This window comes from Equus asinus, chromosome 4, assembly GCF_041296235.1.
Source record: "Equus asinus isolate D_3611 breed Donkey chromosome 4, EquAss-T2T_v2, whole genome shotgun sequence".
Classification (NCBI taxonomy): Eukaryota; Metazoa; Chordata; class Mammalia; order Perissodactyla; family Equidae; genus Equus; species Equus asinus.
In genome coordinates this window covers 44,331,744-44,354,239 of record NC_091793.1, presented here as the reverse complement: position 1 = coordinate 44,354,239, position 22,496 = coordinate 44,331,744, and the positions used below count along the sequence as shown (strand labels likewise).

The window sequence follows — 22,496 nt, the reverse complement described above, 5'->3', positions numbered from 1 at the left end:
AAGGGTGTACAGGAACTCTGCACTAGCTTTACAATCTTCTATAAAGCTAAAATTATTTCAAAATCAAAACTTTTCAAAAAGCGAACCTATCCATTATCCCTAATGGGATAAACTGCTGATGCTCCACCTAAAGGCCATCATGGACTTGTGGCTATGGGACGGGAGTACGTGTATCATGATCATTTATTGGTGATTCTTACCTTCGATTTTTTTTTTTATCAATTTGATATCCCTCTGGTTGTCATCTATGGACCAAATATATAAGATAATGCTTTTCTTCTTATGAAAAATTTTGGTTTTTCAAGGTAATCTATCTATACATTATTATCTTTACATATTGATATATTGTATCTACATATCACAATGTCATGTGTGACTTCTGTGAAAGTGTTCTTTCGAAAAATAACTAAGAAATCCAGGTAAAGAGGGATAAAAATGTTTTAATTGTTGAAATACATTGGTAAATTGAGTAATTTACATTGTAGTACTAAGTGGATACACATGGTCATTATCAAATTAAGAACTTTCCAAATACCCCATCTAACCATCAGTCACGAGTCCTTGAAAATAGTACAGAATTAACACGATGAGATGCCATGATCACACAAAGGTAGAATGGGAGACTCAATGGCTATGAAGGATTTGTAGCTACACAAGCCTTTGACTAAAGAAAATAGGAAGGTAAACAAAATGCGCACATGGCATGCAAATTTCAAGTTTATTTTTAAATATTGCAATGTAATACATTGTTCCTAATAAAGGAAAGTCTCTGACATGTAAATAAAGCCGAAAACTAAATAGTAAAAAAGGGAAAGAGATAACAGTAAGAATCAATTTAACAATTTCACAGCTAAAAATTAATGTGAAGTAGAAATAGTGAAAGATACACAAATATATTACTTTAGGGAACTCATTTATACTGCCTTATTATCTTAAGTTATAAATAGAATAAGGATCTTGTTATACAAAAACTATCAAAAAAGTATCCGTGAAAAGACATGATCTTCATGAACTGTGTTGAGTGGCCAGGGTGAACATGCCGCTGGAGGCCAGCAGGGCGAGAGACGCCTCTGATAGCCTGTAAGCTTGTCTTCCGCAGGTGGACCACAGAGAGTTCCATATACGAGTGCACTCTTTAACCAATTCCTTTCTAGTACCACAACATTCAACATGTACCCATGGCCTTAACTACAGACTTAAGAATTGGAAGGGATGGGGGGTTGGGGCCAGGCGACTGTTTAGAATTTCCTTGGAAATGTCTGTGCAGATTAGAAAGTCCCATGGAGTGAAATTCCTTCCAAATCTTGATGAGCAAGCTATGAAGACAACAAACAGAAAAAGGGGAAAGAGTTAGCAAGCTTGAAAAGGTACCACCTAGATTCAGCTTTAAGCCTACAAATTAGCTACTGAATTTCTTTTAAGTAAAACACACATTCAACATTCACTCAATGTTTATTTAAGACTTAATATGTGGCCAGCACAGCACTAAGCAGTGATGATACTTGTACAAAGAGACAAAGTCAGGTGGAGGAAGAGACTTATAAACTTACAATTAAAATACAACATGGTGGTGCCCAAACCTAGCTGCATGTCAACATCACCCAAATTAAAGATACAGACTGCGCAGCCACAACCCTCCTCCTTCCCTAGGTGGTCGGCCCCTCCTGGGAGGGGTCTAGCCATCCACATTATCTCTAGCTCCCCCAGGGGATTCTGATGCAGCTAGAATATCCATTGACATGTGAGAATCATCACTTCAGTTTCCTCTATGCTGGCAGTGCTCCACACATCCAAATGAGCATAACTTGCACCCTCGAGTCATCTGTAGAAGAAATTTTAAGAGATTCTGAAATCATTCGTCAATTTGCTTCAAAAAGTAACCAAGCCAACACTGAATTCAGGTCATTGAGTGAGATCAGTGGCTTTATTTCTAGAGAGATTTTACATGTTTGGTCAAAAAATGTGTCTCTGATCCTTTCCATAAAATATCTCCCTCTCCAAAGGATAGTCTTTTCATCAGGGTTTCTGCCCAATAATTCAAGCTCAGAAAGCCAAGAGTTCAGACACATCCAGGTAAGTACCACAATGGACGCTTAGCAACTAAGGAAAATAGGAAGCCTTTCAACTTAGAAAACTTTTTAGGTAATTCAAAGGAGGCAAAACCCAGACCAGATTCAAACTGATTGTTTAGAAATAGAGTTAAAGAATGGGGAAAATTGAGAAGAGAGAGGGATGGCAATAAAATAATATATATTTCTAGCCATGAGCAGTAAGGAAATATTCTACCTAGCTGTCTAAAGTCACATGGGCTAGCTTACCAGCAATATTGAAAAATTGTTATCAGGGCATTTTAGATCCACAAACAAAGTTGAACAACCATCTTGTCTATCTCTCTGACGTGAAAACTGAAATTGAGAGAAGGTAAGCAATTCATCTAAGGTCCTGTGTTAATAACAGAGCATCCCAGTCTCCTGATATTGATCTACGTGGCACCCCTTTCCACTCTATTCCTTATGCTTTTTGAAATTCATCCTGTTTTCAGGAGGGTAAACAGTAAAGTATGCTTACTGTCAACTAGATTATCTTTTCCATTTAATGCAAACAACAGAAATACTCCTGCATAAAAGGAAGATTAGCAGGGAACTTCAAAATCTATAAGGAGGGTTAGAACTCTATTAAAAATACTAGAGATAGAAAATCTCCAGGACATTCCTAGAGGGAAACGCAACACCCCAATGTGGTCACAGATACTAGGGAATTAAGCTCCACGATGCTGTTGCCTTGATGACAGTCTTTAAAGAAGTGGCTACGCAAGATATTATAGTTCTTGTCAGGAACTGTACTGGTTACAGCTTATCTGTCTCCACCTATGAGCTTATTCTGCAACCCACCCCATCCCAAACACCAACGTCAATATGGCCCTGGGCAAGGAGTTGGTTCAATACCAAATCAGTCTTGCCTTGGTCTGCCAATGGCTGGATTCTGGTTACCAAAAAGAATAATAGTACGATAATGATAATAGTGATGACGATGATAATGACGATGACAATGATAGCAGAAGCTACCATTTATTTCATATTTAATTCTACAACAACTCTTCAAGCTAAGCATTGGTTCCATTTTACAGATTACAAAATGGAGGCTACAAAAGGGAAGTAACTCGCCGGGCTAAAAAGCGAAAGAGCCTGAATTCAAATCCAAGGCTGTCTGACTCCCAAAAGACAATGGGCCATCTCAGGAGATGGAGAATTCCCAATCACTGCATGTTCAAAAGAGGCTGGATGTCAGTCAGCAAGACTGAAGGACAGTGGGGATCCAAACATCACACACACTGTTGGACAGAGGAACAGAGACTCTTGCCCTCTATGGAAATGTTGCTCCATACTTTTTAGAGACTGGTACATAGAGGGTAGTTACTGAATAAAAGCTATTTTTCTCCTGTCCTTATTCTTGTTCATCTTCTTATGATTCTAACTCCAAGCTCTTCAGCAGGATCCCAGGTCCACAGGGCTTCACCTTATAGACAATGGATTCTTCTGCCCATATTGAACATGTTTTATAATACCCAATCTGTAAACTTGGCCTATGATTTTACGATTCCGTCCTGCATAACTACCTCTCTGTACACTGATCTCTCTTGCCCATCTCTCTTGGAGTTTTGGTACTGATACATCTCCTCTCTGTATATTAACTAACCCCTGGATATTGCCAAATACTTAATACTGACGCTAATCTAATTCTCAGTCCCAGCGTCTCTGGTTTCTCCCTGTCTAGTATTTCCAAACTGCTGGCCGCTCAGTTCTGGCGATAAAGAGAGAAACCTTAGTGTTTTAGGTGGACACTTAGCTTGTTCTTATGAAATGAATTAAGTTGCATTTGAAACAAAATGAAACAAACAAAAAAGTAACTGCAAAGAAAATTGCTCTAATCCTTAAAGACTTCTTTACAATAAAACATGTTCCAGTCCACAGATATAACCATGAGACTCTCCTCCTTCTAAGCTCAAGATTTCTTAGAAATCCACAGCAATGATATCTACATTCATCATCAAGGTTAAATACATACAATTATTTAGAAAAATATAGTTACCTCTTGATTATTGAGTCATGGTATTTTCTTCTAATCTTAAAGAGAAAATTAAGAAAAGTTAAATGTTCAGATTATAAAGAACATATTCTAGTTTCCTAGGAAATTACAAATGGTAGTGACATATATGTATTTGCTGGTCTACATCATAAAGTATAAAAATAGCAATGAGGAACAAATAACTATAACAGGTTAAAAAATAATGTAAGACAGGCTTGTGTGCAAATTGAACTATTAAAAATCCTTTGAAACTATACATGAGACAACCGTACAGTGGTTAATAAATCAGCATTATTCACCAGAAGTCTCACTTAAAAATGTACTTAAGCGGGGGCCAGCCCCAGTGGCATAGCGGTTAAGTTTGCATGTTCCATTTCCACGGCCTGGGGTTCGCCCGTTCAGATCCCAGGTGCAGACCTACACACTGCTTATCAAGTCATGCTGTGGTAGGCGTCCCACATATAAAGTAGAGGAAGATGGGCATGGATGTTAGCTCAGGGCCAGACTTCCTCAGCAAAAAGAGGAGGATTGGTGGCAGATGTTAGCTCAGGGCTAACCTTCCTCAAAAAAAAAAAATTCACTTAAGCAAGATGTAATCTACAAGGTTACAATCATGTCTATTATCAAGAGGATTTCACTAGCCCCACATTAACTGTTAAAATTCAGAAAAAGAAGGCTCACTTCATTTAATTATAAAATAGGCAGTTATTTTTTCCTCTAATCACGAGACTGCTCATCATTTAGTCATCTTTATAATATACTACAGGAATTTACCTTTACAAAAACTCCATAACTCCACAAACTACAAAAACTCCATAAACTTACTGAAATATTAGCTTTCATTCTCACATTGATTATCACTGAAATTAACAAGAAACTGAAAATATCCATGGGGCAAAACCACAAACAGAAGCTAAATTTTGCTCTGGAATTACTCTCATCATGTGGGTGGCGATTTCAACAAACGATGACAATGAACAGATACGTGGTTCTCACACATGTTCACTGCAACTCAGTAGCTTGTAGGTTGAGTAGGGCAAGCTGAAATATCAATTTCCTATTTTTTCACAAAACATGAAATAAATATTTAGAGAAAATAAATGTCACACGACTTTACTTACTTTTTTGCACAGCCTTTGTTTGACTGGATGCCATACTGACAGCTTCAGATGGGAGACCAACATACACTCCTCCATAGTTTCTTAATGGAAAGAAGCAGACATAGAAAAATTAGACCAATTTCAATGGTACTAAATGTGTGCAGAAAGTGATAGAAGCATGGAGTACTTCAAACAATCATAGATTAAAATAACTCATGAATTCAGAATATTATTGCCCTTGGAAATGCAACTGTTTCTTCTATGTTAAAAAGAAGCTATACATATATATATATATATATATATATATATATATATATATGTACACTACATATATATATGTATATTACATATATTTAAAAAAGAAAGCTTACTGAGTTAGTAGAATTTTTAGATATTTTACTTACAATGAGGAAGAAGAAAAGAAGTTGGGTGTTATAACTTGGTATAGTAATAAATAATAGCAGAGTAACATGCTACAGTCAATTGTTCAACATTTATCAAGAATTCAGAGCAGTCAACATGGTATTCGGTGCTATGACACACAAAAATGTTTTTCCATAGGTAGATATAAAAATAAAATGAAGAGGGGCCAGCCCAGTGGCGTAGTGGTTGGGTCTGCACACTCCACTTTGGTGACCCAGGGTTCACGGGTTCAGATCCCAGGCACAGACCTAGCACTGCTAGTTAGGCCACGCTGTGGTGGCGTCCCACATAAAATAGAGGAAGATTGGCACAGATGTTAGCTCAAGGCCAATCCTAGTAAGTGAGTAAATAAAGTTAGTAAATAAATAAATAAAATAAAATGAGGAGAGAGAGTTAAGGAGTAATGAGAGTCAAGTGCAGTTAACCAGAGGAGGAGTGGGAGGACAACGGAGGCTGAGAGAATGGAGGGAAGTCATCAGGTTAGGAGAAGAGAACATCCAAAGACCAAAGGATGGAAACTAGCACAGGCCACCTGCATGGACAAAAACCAAGCTTGCTTGAAAGAGCAAAGATTAGGAGCTGGCCTGGTGGCGCAGCAGTTAAGTTCGCACGTTCCACTTCTCAGCGACCTGGGGTCCACTGGTTCGGATCCCGGGTTGCAGACATGGCACCGCTTGGCAAAAGCCATGCTGTGGTAGGCATCCCATGTATAAAGTAGAGGAAGATGGGCACGGATGTTACCTCAGGGCCAGTCTTCCTCAGCAAAAAGAAGAGGATTGGCAGTAGTTACCTCTGGGATAATCTTCTTCAAAAAAGAAAGAAAGAAAGAAAGAGCAAAGATTATGAACCCTGGGAAAGTTCTTTTTCAGATCACATGCTCCTACCTGTATTCTCTGTGCCAAAAGTTTTCCTGGTGGAATCTGTATTATTGGTAATGTACCATGGTATTCAATTAAATCCAAGAGTCAAATAAAATCCATGTTAAGTTAAATCTATGAGGTATGGACAAAATTATTCAAATTAAAGTCAGCTTTAATACCAAACATACCTCCTCTTGTCATCTTCTGTTATGGATTCTTCTGTTCTAAAAGGTCAAAAACATTCGCTATGAGCCATTTGGTTACATAGTCAGAGACTTCACTTTTGGTTGTGAGAAAAAGCGGACTGCTGAGTTAAAGTCAATTTCGTTTATTTTGTTAAAGACAATTTTGTTTATTTTGTTAAAGACAATTTTGTTTATTTCTTCCATCGGGTATTTCTGTCACTCATACACTAAAAAACTGGTCATTTTCTACTTACCAAACGTGCCAATCCAGCAAATGCCAAAAAGCCTGACTGCCAAACAAAATGAAAAACTGAGGGCAGCCAAGATTAGAAAGCACACAGAAATCAGGCGTCAAAGAGCCTGGGTTGCTGTCTTCACTGTGCCACCCACTCCCTGTGTGACAGACAGGCTGTGGGCAAGAAGCCTGTCTGGACCTCATCTGTAAAATACCAGATGATCCCCAGGTCCCTTCCAGTCCCCACACACTGGGATTTTGTGTCTCTCATGCCAGTTCAACGGCAAAAACTCTAGGTGTGAAAGATTTCTTGAGTGCAAAAAGAGTTAATGTCAATTTGATTTTCTCTTATCTAAAAAAACCAGCCATTTTTTGATCTACTGCAAAGAGATGCAGGAAATGTAGCCAAGGAAGTTTTTAGAGGAACTCACTACTTTAAAATGCACAGCCACTTTCCTTGAATAAGAGCAATCCATCTTCTACTAGAATTTCTTAGCATATTTCTAAAAGGATCAGGAAGCTTTCCTTGAAGCGCTAGTTAGCATACATTAAGTTACTATTCTGAAAGAAAGAAAACACAAGAGATTCAAATGTATCTGGCTGAACTCAACATGAGATTCTAAAGGGCTTCAGTCAAGAAGGCAGGCTGAAATCAACTAAACAGTTTCACTGAATCTTCTAATTCTAGGCTTTGTCGAATCGCGGTTTCAAAAGTTGTGAATATTTCAAATGTATATGTACGTGAGATTCCGCTTCACTGCAACAGCCAGTAAGTCCCAAGTCTCTGAAGAAGAGCAGGGTAGACATGGCAATTATCTGTTGAACACTGGCCACGCGCACAGCTAATACTCCGATAGACTGCAAAATCCACCTTGCGATCTAATTTACCCAAACTGAGCACATAACCTAAATTCACCAGATAATTATCAACTTCATTTGCTTCGTGCCAAAGTTGGATCATTTTTTAATTCAAAGGTGTCAAACTCATACTGTATTAGAAATGGTGTTATGCTTACTGAAGCGGTACGACAAAGTGTTGCTTACGACTTTTAATTAAAATGGATTTATAACCCATTAGTATAGATAACAGGAAAATGATGGTGACAAACTTCTTCAAGATTATTAGAACTGTTTACTTTGGCCCTGAATGGCTAACGTTATCATGAAATTGTTTTTGAAACTATAGAACTGGTAGATATGAATAAATATGACATTTGATTTTCTGCCACAGCTACTCTTTTCATATCCAATTACATGTTTCTTTTAATTCTTTCCCCTTTTGCCTGCTTACAGATATAGTCAATGTTTTAAAATATACTTTAACTTCCCCAAATGTAAGAAAACAGTAAATTATTTTTAACCTATTATCTCTTATAAATTATTCAATATCCTAAAACCCAAACTGTGTTCTCCATTATAAAATTAATCAACAACCTTACACATCTAAAGGGCAGGAAATGATAACGTGGCTACTGTATTTACTGGATAGCAAATTAAGCTTTGACTATAATACAAAACGTTGAAACTACCATTTACAAAGACTTATAAGATGTCCATTCTTTTAAACATTCAAATAAGTTATAACACCTGCCTTTGTATATGTGCTCCCATGTAAGAGATTGCTTCCTCATCTATTTCTTCCAGAAACAATTATTCTACAAGATGAAGAGTGGAGACTAAAGACAGCACGGGCAAAAAGGTCATCAATATGAGTCCCTCTCATGTGTCAGACACAGTGCAGGGCACTTCACATGCATCACTGTGATCCCTCACAACAACCCTGAGAGTGTAGACCTGAGGAAATAGGTTCAGAGAGTCATGTAATTAATAAACATGCAAGACCAAGATTTAAACCCCATCTGACACCATAACCCTGCTCCACATTCTCATTCATCACTCCACCTCTCAAAATGGAAGACGTAAGAGTCAAAAATACTTCCATTGACAAAGCAACATGGGGCCTCCCCTAAAGTGGGAGCTGCCTCCATCCCACTCTTGCAAAAGCTGTGAGCATCACCCCGTCTCACAATCTGCTTGTGTAACTGCACCAGGCGCTGTGCTAGTGCTATTATATTACTTCCTTTAATCCTCATCACAATCCTGCAAGACAGGTAGTAGCCACATTTTAAAGATGAAAAACTGAGGCTTTGGAAGGTTGAGTAGCATGGCCAAGCTTACACAAACAGGTAATAGAGCCATCACTCAGATCCAAGTTCATGTGATTCCAACTCCTGCTTCATAAACTGCGAACCCAGGCTAATTTGTATCATAGAAACACCCCCTTCTCCCAAGCTGGATCTCTCCAATTTTTATCATCCCACTTAAGGAAAGGGGAACCAAGATGGCAGAAGAGTCTTAGTCAATGTTCTATTAGCATTAGAAGAAACCTCTAACAGCAGTGGGGGACAACCCATCTTTGTCGAACTTGCCAAATTGCTACGTAACTCATTTTTATCCAAGCACAAAAGTTGTCCTGATCAAAAAAATGGGCAGGAGACATGAACAGACATTTCTCCAAAGAAGATATACGGATGGCCAATAGGCACATGAAAAGATGTTCATCATCACTGATCATCAGGGAAATGTAAATCAAAATTACACTAAGATATCACCTTACACCCGTTAGAATGGCAAAAATAACCAAAACAAAAAGTAACAAATGTTGGAACGGTTGTGGAGAAAAAGGAACCCTCATCCACTGCTGGTGGGAATGCAAACTGGTGCAGCCACTATGGAAAACAGTATGGACATTTCTCAAAAAGTTAAAAATAGAAATACCATATGACCCAGCTATCCCACTACTGGGTATCTATCCTAAGAACTTGAAATCAGCAATCCCAAGAGTCCCATGCACCCCTATGTTCATCGCAGCATTATTTACAATAGCCAAGACGTGGAAGCAACCTAAGTCCCCATCAACTGATGACAGGATAAAGATGTGGTATATATATACAATGGAATACTACTCAGGCATAAAAAATAAAATCGTCCCATTCACAACAACATGGATGGACCTTGAGGGTATTATGTTAAGTGAAATAAGCCAGATAGAGAAAGACAATCTCTATATGACTCCACTCACATGTGGAAAGTAAATATGTAGACAAAGAGAACAGATTAGTGGCTACCAGGCTAAAGGGAGGGTGGGGGGTGGGCACAAAGTGTGAAGTGGTGCACCTACAACATGACTGACAAATAATAATGTACAACTGAAATTTCACAAGGGTGTAAACTATCACAAACTCAAGAAAAATTAAAAAAAAAAAGTTGTCCTGATCAGCAGTTACATTAGAATCTATTCATCTGGACAACCAGGTCCAGATTGAGGTTAAATCAGAAAATGGTGGTTGGTCTAAAGCAAATCTCCTTGTGGACAGATAAGTCCAATCAATGGTGTTTAGCTGCCTGAGGACCAAATGCTGCCCCTGCTTGTGTCCAAGAGGACAGCATCCGATCAGCTGGGGTGATGCGATCCTGCCTCAACCGCACAGGCTGTGGCACTGGGAAGAAGAAATGGTTCCTCAGGCAGCAATAAAGGTTCCCGGTAAAAGGAAGGCCCGGAGAAGCCAAAGGCCCCAAAAGAGCAGGTGAAATCGCTTCACAGTTATTCCGTGTGGGAGTAACCGCATGGTTAGCTCCAGGTGGGTGTCTAAAAAATATACCTTCCAGTGTCGGGGACTAACTTCCCTGAAAGGTCATTTTTTGTTGCTAAGAAAAGTAGACATCACCTCTAGCTGTTCAATTTATCCGACCACTTAGCAACGGAGCAAGAAACTCAAGTCTTCGAGATTCTAATCCATGGGGAGATTCTCAAGATTTGAATCATGCCCTGGCTGTCGGAACATCATTGCTGCCCCATCTGGACACCATTTTAAGGGATCATTGTGTTTTTTTTCCCCTCACAAAACATACCTTGAAAGATTTTGTTGTCAACCTGCCTTAATAACTCATTTGTTGATATTTTCTTAGACATACAAGTGCCAGAGGGAGCTTCTGATGAGCATGGAACAACCAAGGGTCCCACAGGGAGCTTATGTAATTCAAATCAAAGGCAAAATAAATTTCACGTTTTGGTCAGCCTGTGCAGATTTCCATTCAATTTCTGAAGGAGTGAGAATAGTCTGTGGGCCTTCTTCAACCCCGCAGACCCAGAATGTTCCAGGCTGGGAACTGTGCTTAGGCCAGAGCATTCCCCACCACGGAGGAACTTCTGTTTTTCACTGAGGACTTTTTTTTTTTTCTAGTCACTACAGGTTAACTGGGAGGGTAGTATTTATGATGTGACCTGCAGCTGTAATTGCTGATAAATTGCAAAATTTGTTCCCAAAGCCAGTGAAGGAGGCAGGGAGGGAGAGCAGAACCCAAGGCTACACCTTGCCCCAGCTTTGTGAGAACAGCAGCCACGGTCAGAGAGTCTGGAAGGCCCTCCCAGATGGGCTCCATTGTCCTGTTTTCTGCCAGTCCTAAAGCAGATCAGGAAGAGCAGAGAATGAGATGACCTCACCCTTGAATTTTCCCTCAGGGAGGAGAGTCTGAAGGTTGAATAGTCCATGCTGGAAAAGAGACAATGAAAAGGAGGTCCATGACAGTAGATGCCGGAGAAGAGGCCAAGTGCTCTGCTGCACGTGGTAACACTGCTCAGGAGTTAACTATCCACCTATCTCTACAGACTCAGCCCACCCGTAACCTGCTCCCTTAGGAAAGGAGCAAGTGGACAGACATCCACGAGGGTAAATCTCCTGTCGTAGCAATCCACTTCTAAAGAACAGTTCCAGAACAGAGTTCAGGAGTCAATGCCCGGACATCTAGAGGGAGAGGCACTGAAAAAAGGAAAACGCAAGAGAAAGGCTTCAGGGACAACAAGAACACCCCTTAATCTACCATAAAGGGGGAGAAACCTTGGGATTAAGGCTTCTACCAAGAGACGCAAACACAGAGTTAGAGGAGGGAAGGGACCAGATGCCATAAACCAAATCACCTAAAAACAGAAGGCGAAAGGTAACCTTTAGCAGTTTCCCTCCCCCTTCCTCTTCCCTGGCCCCAATTTCACCATCATGGAGTCAGAGGCTGGGGTCAGGGAGGGGGAAGGAAAATGAGCCTAAATCACCAACGAATCAAGAGTGATCTGGAAGTAACTCTGTGGCGTACCAAGACAAAATCTGCTCTTGCTAGGGAACCTGTGCTGGACATTGAGCTCTCATTGGTCTCTCAGCTCCAAATCCTGCGTCCTCCCCATACGCTGTGATGCTGCGGCTGGGACTCTGTTAGGTTCTTTGCCAGCTGGCTCCCTGTTAGGTTCTACCAAAGGGGATGCTAGAGAGGCACAAAATGCAAAAGGAGGGAAAGAGGGCTGCTCTTTCCAGCTTTGCTTCTGCTCCTGGCAGCATCACCCCAGCAGCTGGTTCAGTTTCTAGAACAGACTCTGTTACACTCCTTCTCTGGTCACTATAGTTCAAGTGGACAGGCAGTGGCTATTGTGTGACCTGCCACTGTGATTACTGCTGGTTACAAGATCCAAATGTGACAGCACCAGCCTGACAGTGCCCTCTCCTCAGAAGTCTGGGTCCCAGCCCCACAGGCCCCTCCACCTCCAACTCCTAGATTTTGATAACCCCAACTTCTTTTGTTTGTCACTCCAGGCCTAGGAGTGGTAGCCACTTCCTGTGAGTACCATCTCTGTTATCTCAGTTGACATTCTCAATCCTCTGAGACCTGCGGAACCAATTTCTAGTAGTAAATTCTCTCTGCTAAAATGGTTAATGTGGTTTCCTTTACCCTGACTGAACACTAACTGATGTTACTTGGTAGCAAGAATGGGGTTTATCTCCCACAGCCTGCATTGAATGTCTTACTGAAGCATTTAAAGTACTTGTTACTTCCTGTTCATCAGATCCAATCACTATAATGTCATCAACATCCTGGACCAGTATGATGTGCTATGGGATATCAATAACACCAACACATTGCAGAATAGAGGAGACAAAGCAGGAGGATGGGTAAAACACAGAGGCAAGACTGTGATGGTAAGTGTTAGGCAGGCCAGGGAAAAGGAAACTGATTCTGACAATCCTTGCAAACTGGTGCCGAGACAAAGTATTTGCCAGACCAAAGGTGGCATAACAGGAACTAGAGGCTACACTGAGTATTTTCAGTAAAGAACCGCACCCAGAACAGCAGCTGAAAGTGGAATTACCACTTCACTGAGCTGACAATAATCCGAAGTCACTCTCTAAAATAAATCTGCCTTCTGCACAGGCCAAACAGGCAAGTTAAATGGGGATATGAGAGGTGTCTCCACCTTCATTTGTTGAAGTCTTTGGTGGGGACACTGAAGTCTGCAACTCCCCCAGCGAGGCAGTATTCCTTATTGTTTCTTATCCTGGTAGGGAAAGGAAATTCCACGGGCTTCCACTGGGCCCTTCCTACCAGGACAGCCCTCACTTCACAGGTCACAGGGCCAAGGAGGGGATTCTGCCAGTTGCCAAATAGTCTACTCCAATTACGAATTCAAGAACTAAGGAAATCACCAGAGCACGCGTCTGCAGACTACAGGACACAATATAATTTGAACATTAGCCAAAATTCCATTTTTTACCTGACTGCCATAAGCCCACGCATGGACTGGTGGACCACAGTGGCATTTTGGGTCCTCCGGTATTAACATCAATTCAGAGTCAGTGTCTAGAAATCTCTGAAAGTCCAAGTACTTCCTTTTGCTCTAGTACACAGACATGAGTGCCTTCAGGGAAGATGTGGAGGAACACGTGTGGCAGTGTTGAAAGTTCCCTCAAGGGACAATGGCCTCAATCACTCTGAGTCTGACTGGGGTCTGGAAACTGGATAACGAGGCCATGCCTTTCCATTGTGGTGACTCAAGTCAGGTTTCTGGCTCACAGACGAGGAGTATATACTGTAGAAATATACAGAGGGAGAAAATGAACCTTTAGAAGGCCATCCTTCTAAATCCCTAGGGAGACTGTGATCAACTAGCTATCATCACAGTGCCTTCCAGGATAAAACATTTTGCCTCTTCATCCCTACTGTCCATCACGGTAAGTGTGCCCACCTTGCCTGAGGTGGTCAAGTTCTACCACCACTCGGCCTCTGCTCCTCTGGGGCCCCATCATGCCCAGTGAAATAAAGGGGCCATCTCAGTGGCAGCAGCTCCCACTGTCACAGCCGTCTTAACAGAGGACAGCCTTAGATTCTCCCTTCACTATGTGTTTCTCAATTTTCTCAATGCTCAGTAAAGGAGGTCTCTTCTGCGGTGGGGAGTAGGTCATACTTGAGAAATTCATGCCAACATTCCTATCTCCTTAAGCCTTTGGATTCCTTCCTCTCCATTACACCAGGGAAGTTCTGGCACGCTCCTCCCCTGCTTAGGGTGTAAGTTCACTGCGTCTAAGTTCCATCAACCAAGTTCATTAAACTGTTAGAGTCCCAGCCACGCACCTAAATTATTAAATCTAGAGTCTCTGTTAAATATAACAATATCAATAAATTCAGTCTAACGCGGTATATACTCTTTCCTCCTCCATCTCACACCTTAGAATACATTCCTACACACATTCCCTAGGTTTCTGGTAGTATAAACTACAAAATCCTGCAATTACTTTGCAATATAACCTCTTTCCTCCCAGTTCAGACTCTGTTTGCCCCTGGGGAGCACTCTGAGATCTGATTGTGTTTGTGGGTCTAGCAGCAACAAGAGATGGTCAGAACAGGTCTTGAAGAGGACAAGTGTCCCCTATCAAGGTAAGTACCCCAGATGAGGGGACCCCATTCCACGCCTTCCCCACCCAGTTGGTGTACTCTTTTCTCAAAGGCACTGCCAGGAAAACAGGAAGTTCCTGACTGGCAAAGCTGGGGAAATATGGTCAGCTCTTCATCAATAGTTTCGCCCCAATTCTAATTTCAACCAGTCTAGTGCTCTTGGGAGAGGAAATGGGAAATAGAAGAGGCTACAACAGCTGGCTCTAATCTAACCAGGGCCTAAATGACCACAAAGTAGCCCCTGCAATGTGGACTGAATGGAAAACAGCTAACAGAATTGTAATGCCCTAATAGCATGACCAAATGCAGTAAGACAAGAGGATCGTGGCGCACCTTGATTTCTGGCTTTCCCACTAAGGGAAGAGAAAGGAGAGGTCAAGGGAGAGAAGGAGAGGAGCAGAGAGGCAGGGAGGCTGGCTCTTTTTATTCAGTGGTGTATGCAACCACCTATTTGAATACTTTTAAGAGACTGGAAAGGCCAAGATTTAAATACAGTTTAATTTTACCTGTTGGCTAAAGTTAGAAAGTCAAGTTCTCTATTATCAGTCATGTGTGCCTCAGTGTCAGTGAAGGGAGAGGCACACGAGAGAGAGAAAGGGGAAGACCCAAGGGGAGAGGCTAGAACTAAGAGCTGTGGTTCAGGTATAAACGTCGCCCGTTTTACAGCTGTGCCCGGGACCAATCATAGAAGGAAGACTTAGTTCTCTTGTCCAAGGAGAAAAGGAGCAAAGTGGTATTAAAGGACTTACACTAATTACAACAAGTAGTTACTCCATTTTCTAGTTATGGGTGAGCCACTACTCTACAGAGTAAACTTGTTTTTTCCAGAGAGAACACGACTGAAAGCTTATTGGTAAACTGTTTTCTCTGGTATCAAGACAGTGTTTTCTTCCTGATCATATGCATTATTTGAAAATACGTGGAAAGTGATGTCATAGTTGAAAAAAATGTAAACAGTTTTTAACCATAAGCTCATGCTCCATCCTAGGAAGAAAACTTTTTAAACCACAAGAACATTTCCTAAGAACTGTGGAACACGCATTAACAATCATGGACCAGGTTTAAAAGATACATCGGGAATTTAATTAAAATTGGGTCTCTTTCTGTTAGCAAAGATTTAGCTTCTTTTATCCAAGAGCAGGTGTTCGAGGAGAAAAAATGTACTGCGGGTGAAGCCACCCACACAGTGTCATGAGAATCGCCTAGGATCACATGCTCACAGACACAGACTCACGGCATCAATGAAAGTGTTTGCAGAGACCAGTCTGATTGGGGGTAGACCACCAGTCAATCACAGTCCCCCCACTCTGGCGACTGTTGAAAAGATAAACCTTCCGTTGATAGTTTAAAAATGACACATCCTTGCAGAACAGTATGCTGTTGAGTGATACCTATCTTACCAAACTCAGCCCAACAGTTAGCCCTCGCACAGGCATGTCAGAAAAAGAAAAAAGAAAAAAAGCCACCAACGGCAACCACCGCCACTAAGCTCACAGACGGATAACTTCAGGTTTCCAAACTGCTTTCTGTATCTCAGAGTTTCCACCAAATACTTCACTTCCTGTGAAACCAGCATGCTACTCTTCTCCCCCTTCTCAGGTTGAGTATCTATACTGACCCAGATTCTCCAGCTAACCGCACAGCTGTCTGCTTCACACTAGATCTGTGGACCTTTCCTGAATGAACTAGAGACTGATTTTCATAAAAAACCTCTGACTTCCTTTAAGTCAACGTTGTAGAAGGTGGGACTGCCTCGAAATCAGCCACACGTCTGTGGTTGCTCTTCGGGGCCGGCTGGCTTTCCTCTGCCTGTCCTTTTTTTCATGAATATATTTTGTGCCTGCCTATTTAAAACCAAATATACACACAGAACACCTAAATTTTTCAGTCAGTTTACACTACTACGATTTTCATCTTATCAATGACTATCACTTAATTAAGACAAAGCAGACAGAGTTACTGTATCAAATACAAACTACTACTTTTTTCTTCCTTGGTAACATATGGTAGTCGGAATATTTTCCTCACTATATTTGCTTAGTTTCTCGGTTGTATGAAATAGCTCTCCCAAGTGAGCCAAAATAAGGTTTCCAGGGTAAGATAATGGAACTACGGCATGGATACATAATGTACACAATGTACACGCTCAAGAACAAATACAGATGATAAATATTAGCAGCCAGTCACTCCAATGTGCATCTCCTAACGCATCCTGGCTACAGCTTGTCCCAAAATTTAGGAAATTCTCACTTCCCTAGCCTTCCAGAACTAAATAGTTATGTGACGAAGAAATGATTTATTTTTTACTTACTCATCAAGAAAAATGTTCTAAATATAGAGCTATTCTTACTAGCGATGATCTAAGAAACAGGAAAACAGCCTGCAGTCTTTTCTTTTTCCATATTTGTAGGGCCTCTAAGAGGCCAAACTTATTTTGATTTGTAAACAGTATAAATTTAATATAGAAACCTCTAGAGACCCTGCGTGTAGCTCTAATTATCCATTTTTAGTTACCATTCATGATAATCTTTTGGAATAAGTTTACTAATTGACAAATGTTGACTTCCATGGACACTACAGTTCTCCAGATAAAGTATAATCAGGTAATTTTCATTATAATATGTTTTTATGATGACTCCTGCTTTTTAGGGTGGTTCTGATCAATTCTACCAAACACTTCATTACATATGATTTTGGAGAGAACTAATGTTTGATCATTGACAGCTTTGGCCTAGGTGTAATCTCACTCATTTTTTAACAACTTCTTTGGACAGTCATCTTTAAATCTCTCTCCTTGGATGAGCCCCTTGGCCAATACGGGTCCCTTTCTTTCTTCTAGAATGTACGACTGGAGAACGAGAGTAACATTCACTCTTTGTCTTGGTGTACCGGATCAGGAGGTAAATTACAAGTTCCTACCCCTCCCAGGCTCTCCTTCTAAGAAGCACACGGTGTTACGGATGAGTTCAGCATTGGCTATATCATTCACTATAAGTCAGGCAAGAATGTTCTCTCCACCTCCTTACCTAAGAAACCTTGCTGTTCCCTCATGGTATTACCTCTCAAAATGTCGAGAATATGCCATTTTGTTTTCCCATATCCCAGCGTCTCCAAACAGGATGGAGCCAGCACCCTTCCAACCTCCCCTGACCCGGCCCCCTCACAGCTCTTTCAGATGGGGTCTATTTCACCTCTATTCAAAAACTCTCCTCTTTGGCATCTCAACCCTGCTGTAACAGCCCCCCATGCACTAAAGATCTTGGCCCCAACTCAAAGGTTTTCTTCCTAACCATTATTATCTTGGACAATTTAAAAATCCATGAGAATCACCCAACTGACCTCTTGCTTCACACCTTGCTGCCTTCCTCGATCTCAACAATTTTTACTGCTTCTCTAATGACGCTTCCCATGGCTGCTCCGTGGAGCTTAGTTCCTGGAACGACTTCCCCTCCGACATTTTAGAGTAGAAAAATCTCACTCCCTGGAGGAAAAAAAAATCTTCCTTCTGATCTTTCCCCGAGTCCCTCCACCCTCCCCACTCTCCCCATTCACGAGCCCCTCAGGGCTTCCCTTCCCCTCCCTCTAGCATGCGCCTTGCAGTCAAGTATTTCAGCAACACTTGCTAGTCACCACCAATCCCTCTCTCTCTCTCTGGATGGACCACCCATCTGCTTTCTCTCTTCCTGTTCCTATTAGACTGGGTCCAACCTAAGGAACATCTAACCATGTATTGATGGGTGACCAATGGGACTGTGTGATTTCTAACCGCAGCCAGGCCCTCAACATGCTGAGTCTTCTGCCATCAGGTATCCAAGAGAGGCTCTGTCAAATCTTTTCAACAACCCTTAAACCACCTGATAATTCTAGCTACCATTTACGGGGTGGGGGTGGCGGGGCGCCAGCAAAGCACAATGCCAAGTGTTACCCTGGCTACTGAATATACTGTACCAATAACCCTCAGAATCCTTGAGCAGTTACTTAATCTCTCTGTGCCCCATCTCTTCATTTGTAAAATGAAACAGCATGACTGCCTCCATCAGATTGTCATGGGTATGAAATGGGATAATGTACTTAAAGTGCCGGAAATCACTATATGGCATACAGTCCTCAATAAGATGAGCTACTAATTGAGAATAATGATGATAACAATGAAGATGGTTACCCTGCACAGTTAGTATTATCCCAATTTTACAGTTAAGAATACTAACGAGGGGCTGGCCCGGTGGCATAGTGGTTAAGTTTGCATGCTCCGCTTGGGCAGCCCAGAGTTCGCAGGTTCAGATCCCAGGTGCAGACCCAGCACAGCTGGTCAAGCCGTGCTGTAACGGCCTCTACATAAAATGGAGGAAGATGGGCACAGATGTTAGCTCAAAGACAATCTTCCTCAAGCAACAAGAGGAAGATTGGCAACAGCTGTTAGCTCAGGGCCAATCTTCCTCACACACAAAAAAGAATGCTAAGGACACAAAATCACACAGCTAGTAAACGGTAGCAGGAAGTTTACAGGCAGGTCTTTCTGCTTCCAAAATGCATGCTTTTTCAATGTTACTTCCACCCCATCCTCCTTTCCCTGCCTGCCACTTTGCAGAGGAGAAACAAGTCCATCAGATACCCTCAGGTTTGTAACTAGGAGTAGAGAGGGCTCAGCTGACACAGCTGCGTTAGAGAGGGGAAATTTATAAAGGATTCTAACGAAACTCAAGATGAGAAATTCATAATTTCATTTTTTACAAAAGACAGAGCTTCCACAAGTTTTATGTAAACTCATTCCAAGATATTTTTCTCTACAGTTGCTACCTTCCACAACAACAAAATTGCTTTGTCAAGAAAGAAATCTTAATGAAACGTCACTTTACAAGTTTTAGGTGAAAGAAGTATTTGAATTATCGTTTAAACTGAGAGGCTATAACCTTTTCTTTTTAACAGCAAACGTTAAATTTGAGCCAACTTGTTTAATACTGTTTCTTATTTGAAACATATTTAAAATATCCTTATAAATATTGCCTAAAATTTAAATCAAGACTTTTTTTGGAAATAACACGAAAATTGACCTACATGGAGAACATACTCTGTTTCTGCCTGTGCAGTTATAATTACTCCCGATTTTAGTAAGGGCATCCCGATTTTTCTTTGCTGTGGGGACCACCAGTCTCAGGATCTATGGTTAGTTAGGTGGGGCTAATGACACTGACTGGCTCCAGCGGGGAGCATAGGACCCGCGCCTGGCCAATGAGAACCCCACGTTCCCCTGGCCCATTGACTGATTCAGAGAGAGGCACATGACCCCATGTCCTGGCCAGGGAGAGCGCGGCCCTAAGACTCTTGATGAAACTACAGCGAAAGAGAAGCTCTTTATCCACAGGAATTATTAAGCTGATAAGATATAAACTGGCCGCCTCCATCACACCCCTTAGGGAGCGCTGCCTAGGAATGAAGCCAAAAACAGGAAAGCAGAGATCTGAGAGTGTCTTCCTGTCATCGGATAACCTGGATCCAGCTGTGCCTAAGGCCAAACCCCTGGAGCTTTTCCATTACACAAGCCAATAAATTCCTTTTTGTTTGTTTGTTTAGGTCAGTTTAAGCTGGGCGTCTGCCATTTCCAACCAAAAATATCCCAACACAACCTCTTTGTGCCAAATAGCTAAGATAATTCACTGAAACAACAGAGCATGGTTGATTTTTGCAGGTTTGTGAAAGCAGCCAAATGTCATCACGCTGAATTCCCTTCTATTCTGTTCCACATTTTACTGCACTGAGATTGAAAAGACAGAGAGAGAGAGAGAAAAAGAAAGGCTCGCTCCCACACATGCATGTGAGTCCATCTTATAGTGATTAAATTTCTTTTCTTTTTAAAAGATTGGTGCCTGAGCTAATATCTGTTGTCAGTCTTTTTTTTTTTTTTATTTCTTCTTCTTCTTCTTCTTCCCAAAGCCCCCCAGTACATAGTTGTATATTCTAGTTGCAGGTCCTTCTGGTTGTGCTATGTAGGATGCTGATGAGCGGTGCCATGTCCACACCCAGGATCTGAACCAGGGAAACCCTGGGCCGCCAAAGCAGAGTGCGTGAACTTAACCACTCGGCCAAGGGGCCGGCCCCTAAATTTCTATCTTCACCTATGCTGTCCTCCTTATCTCAAGTTTCTAAGGTTAAGCTTCTAAGTTTTTAATCCTTCTCGCCTGTTTCAGGATCTACTCCCGTCAATTATTCTCTCCCTCACCGTAGATAACCCTCTTCAAATCACCCTCAGCTTCTTATTCCCCCAGACCCTACACTTTATCCTATAGGTCCACCTACATCTCTTCCATGCAAAAAAGAAACAGAAAAACAAACTTCAATATACAAAATCATCCGTACACACAATCAGCCAGAAACAATCACAAAGAAATGGAAGAAAATAGTGTAAAATGTTGATGATGGTTGTCTCTGGTAGTAGGATAACAGCCCATTTTTTTCTCTTTTTTAAAAAATTGCTTTTCTGTGCTTTCCAAATTTCCTTAGTACTCCTTTTATAACAAATACATTTTTTAAATATGCTTCCTCTTTAAGCTACCAATATCTTTGCATCCCTTACCGCCAAACAGTAAAATAAAAGGCCACACCTCACTTCCTCACTCCTCACTCACTTCCACTTACAGTCAATTATTACTCACATCACTCAGCTGAAACCATAGTCCCCCAGGTGACTCCTGTGGCCATCAAGCCACATCCAACGGCTTCTCTTCTCCCCTTAGCCTGTTTGACCATTTGTATTACCTGCCATCCCTGTCCTTGGCTCAAGTTTGAAACTGCAGTGTTATCCTCAGATTTTCCTTTCCTTTCCTTCCCCATTCAGTCCTTCAACAAACTTTGTCAATTACATTCCCAAACATATCTTGAACGCATCACCGCTTCTCCTTTCCCATTGCGACTGTCTGCTGTCCAGCCCTCCTGTGGCCTCTCTCCCATGACTCCTCTGTGCCTCCATCCTTCCCCCATCTCACACATCGCACTGCTGTGGGAGTCATCACCCTAAAGCTCAAACATAATCATTTAATTCCCCCCCCCTTAACATTCCTAATGGCTCTTGAATGCATACAAACCCAGTACAGTCACTGGCCTGGCACCAAAGGCCCTTCACAAGCCAGCTGCAGCCCATCAGCCACATCGTTCACCTCTGCCGAGCCTGCACGCAAGCTCAGGGCAAACTGGCTGGCTCTCCCCAGAAGAGCGAAGGCTCTCTTGACCCTGTGTGTCTCTTTCAGGCTCTTTCCTCTGCTCTGGGTGGCCACTCTTCCTCTTCCCACACGAACTCTTGTGCACCCTTCAAAACCCAGACTGCCATTAAATTCTGACTATTTTAATAATTAGCACTTATCACACTGTATTTTGGTCCCCAGTAGACACTGACCTACTTAAGAAATATCATTTTATTGGTTGGCTTCTTACCTATAGAAAACGGCAAATAAGTAGGAAAGGAGAGATCCAGTAAAAATTGCAGACCTTCCCCAGAGACCTGATTTATTGTTATATATTAAGGGAGTAATTACAGTATTTCTGACTTCTAAAAATAACTATAATTCTCCCAAAAGAGTTTTATGTGGTCCATGTAATATGGTGGTTGCCCTATTAGAAGTTGTACACACTCCGCAACCATTATGTGATTTTGGCCACTTCTTTCAGGTTTGGCTCAGTCTCTTTAGAAAAAAGAAACTGAAATCTTCATCATAGAAAGTTTAAATTGTCTTAATTTCGTAGCTCCTTATTCATTCATGGCATCACCTAATGTTATAGTCAAGATTTTTAAATCTGTAGCCTCAACTTAAAAAAAAAAAAATAAGAAAGAAGGTGTTTGAAT

At 41.4% G+C, this 22,496-nt stretch overlaps 1 protein-coding gene across 9 annotated transcripts in view; it reads right to left on the bottom strand.

Moving 5' to 3' along the window:
- Positions 1 to 420: 420 nt before the first annotated feature.
- The window catches only part of C4H12orf75 (chromosome 4 C12orf75 homolog), a 36,570-nt gene continuing 14,494 nt past the window's right edge, over positions 421 to 22,496 (bottom strand). For 2 of the 9 annotated variants that reach the window (XM_014865824.2, XM_044746524.2), the window contains 4 exons: positions 6,658 to 6,693; positions 5,208 to 5,287; positions 4,090 to 4,119; positions 421 to 1,316 (listed from right to left, as the gene is read on the bottom strand). In XM_014865824.2, the coding sequence (XP_014721310.1) occupies positions 4,097 to 4,119; positions 5,208 to 5,287; positions 6,658 to 6,693 (139 nt within the window). In that variant the 3' untranslated portion in view covers positions 421 to 1,316; positions 4,090 to 4,096. Of the gene's footprint in view, positions 1,317 to 4,087; positions 4,125 to 5,202; positions 5,288 to 6,350; positions 6,415 to 6,657; positions 6,694 to 22,496 lie in introns of those variants that run through there. The other 7 variants (XM_014865822.3, XM_044746470.2, XM_070507194.1 and 4 more) reach the window with 7 other exon arrangements.